Here is a 1,989-nt window from a genome sequence, read left to right on the forward strand (position 1 = left end):
AAAAAAAAAAAAAAAAAAAAAAAGGAGAAAGAATAAGTAGTAAAAAGAATAAAGGAATGAATGAGGAAAGAGAAAAATGTCATCAAAAGAGAAATTTCAATCAAATTATTTTTGTGCTTATCTTTGAAATATCACAACTTTATGTAATAAATTTAATTTCAGTTAATTTTAAGTTTTTAAGAAATCAATTAATTTTAAGAAATCAAATAATTTTCACTTTTTTTTTAATTTCAATTTATTCCATTTTAATTCAACACTTTTTTTCAATCAATTTCATTAATTTGAATTTAAGTTTGAATTTGAATTTGAACTAAAATTTCACTAAATTTAGATGGGAACATTTAATCAATTCAATGTTTTTCATCATGAATTATTGAAACAACGTGATGAAATGATGATAAAAATAAAAGATATTCAATCTAACTTATCGGATTTGGATACAACAAAACTGATGAAAGCTTTCTCCTGGATGGCAATTATGCTATTAGGTTTAAGCATCGGAGAATTTCTTGGTAACATCCTTTTCTCCACCTTACTTGAATTTTTCATATCTGGTTCAGATGCTACCTTATTAGCATATTTTATCCTTCCGCTTACTGTCTACTATTTTCTACAATTACCATTGGAAATAACAGAAACAAATGATCTATTTCGACGACATATGCTATTTTCATTTGCTATTTTTGAGGTAATTTTAATTATTTGAAAAATATTTTTAATTAAGAATTAGAATAAATTTTATAAATACTCATGTATTTAATCAATTTATTTGTTTAATTTAATTAATATTATGATTATTTTGATAAATGTAAATGGTATCGATTAAAGATTAATAGGATCAAAGATTAACAAGGTTAAAAATCCTCTTTTTATTATTATACATTATTATTTAATATTATTGTTGCATTTTTTCTTTTTTCTTTTTTTTTTTATCTAAAATTATTTTAGGGACTATTGATAGGATATCTTTTCTCTGATAAAAATCTTATCGGTATACCACCAATTGCTGCTTTAACACCAATAGCTATTGGATTAATTCCTCATTTTGGTTCAACAATTATTGGTGAAGATCATGCAAAACTTATATGTTTAACAATTGGTGGTGGATTTATTCTACATTTATCAATGGGAATTATTATCGATCTATCATTACCATATCTTCTACTTGCTACACTTTATGGCATCATTGGTTTTGCTATATTACAACTTTATGTAAATAATACCGGAAAAGATTTTGTTAGTTTTTTTTTTTTAAATTAATCGTTTAATTATTTAAATTAATTATTTTATTACAAATAAATATTAGATATGATTATATGCTTAATATTGATCAATTTAATATAAATCATTGCAAGCTAAAAATATTCTCTATTAGCTCGATTTCTATGCATTAACTAGCAAATGAGAATATTTAAATATTTTAAACTATCAGAAATCTAGCTTAGATATGAATAGGAATTTGATTACTGGAATTTTTTATTAATAATCATATTTAGCAGAGAGAGAGAGAGAGAGAGAGTAATATCAAAGTAAATCATTATATTGACACGTGTTCCACGTGTAATTAACATATTACATCAAATTTTGGTTTTTATATTATAAAAATTTTAACTTTTAAAAGTAAGAAAAATTTTTTTCTTAAAAAAAAAAAATTTACAGACAATTACGCATATATATCAACTTGCATTTATTTATGCTGTAATAATTTCACAAGCTTTAATTTACATCATTTTTGGCTTTGATACGAAAGAAATGGCAGATACAACGTCACATTCCTCATTCTCATTCTTACTAAAAAAAAAAAAAAAAAAAACCAACTCATTCATCGTCCTCTATTTGTCATCCCTCTATTTGTCGCAAATGAATTTAGCAAATGATAAAAAAAAAAAGGAAAGGAAAAAATGATGCAAAACTGATTTGAATAAAAGAAATGACAGTTAAATGATCAACTGATTGATATTAAAATTTTGCTAATTAAACATATTTGCT

General features: G+C 23.1%; 1 protein-coding gene across 1 annotated transcript; it reads left to right on the top strand.

Annotated features, from left to right (window-relative positions):
• Positions 1 to 331: 331 nt before the first annotated feature.
• Positions 332 to 1,260, top strand: LOAG_15056 (hypothetical protein; the record flags this gene model as incomplete). The annotated part of the gene is made up of 2 exons (XM_020448889.1): positions 332 to 688; positions 949 to 1,260. The coding sequence occupies 2 exons, from the start codon at positions 332 to 334 to the stop codon at positions 1,258 to 1,260; spliced, it is 669 nt and encodes a 222-aa protein (XP_020300995.1).
• Positions 1,261 to 1,989: the final 729 nt, after the last annotated feature.

The sequence above is a fragment of the Loa loa genome (assembly GCF_000183805.2).
Source record: "Loa loa unplaced genomic scaffold supercont3.301, whole genome shotgun sequence".
NCBI lineage: Eukaryota > Metazoa > Nematoda > Chromadorea > Rhabditida > Onchocercidae > Loa > Loa loa.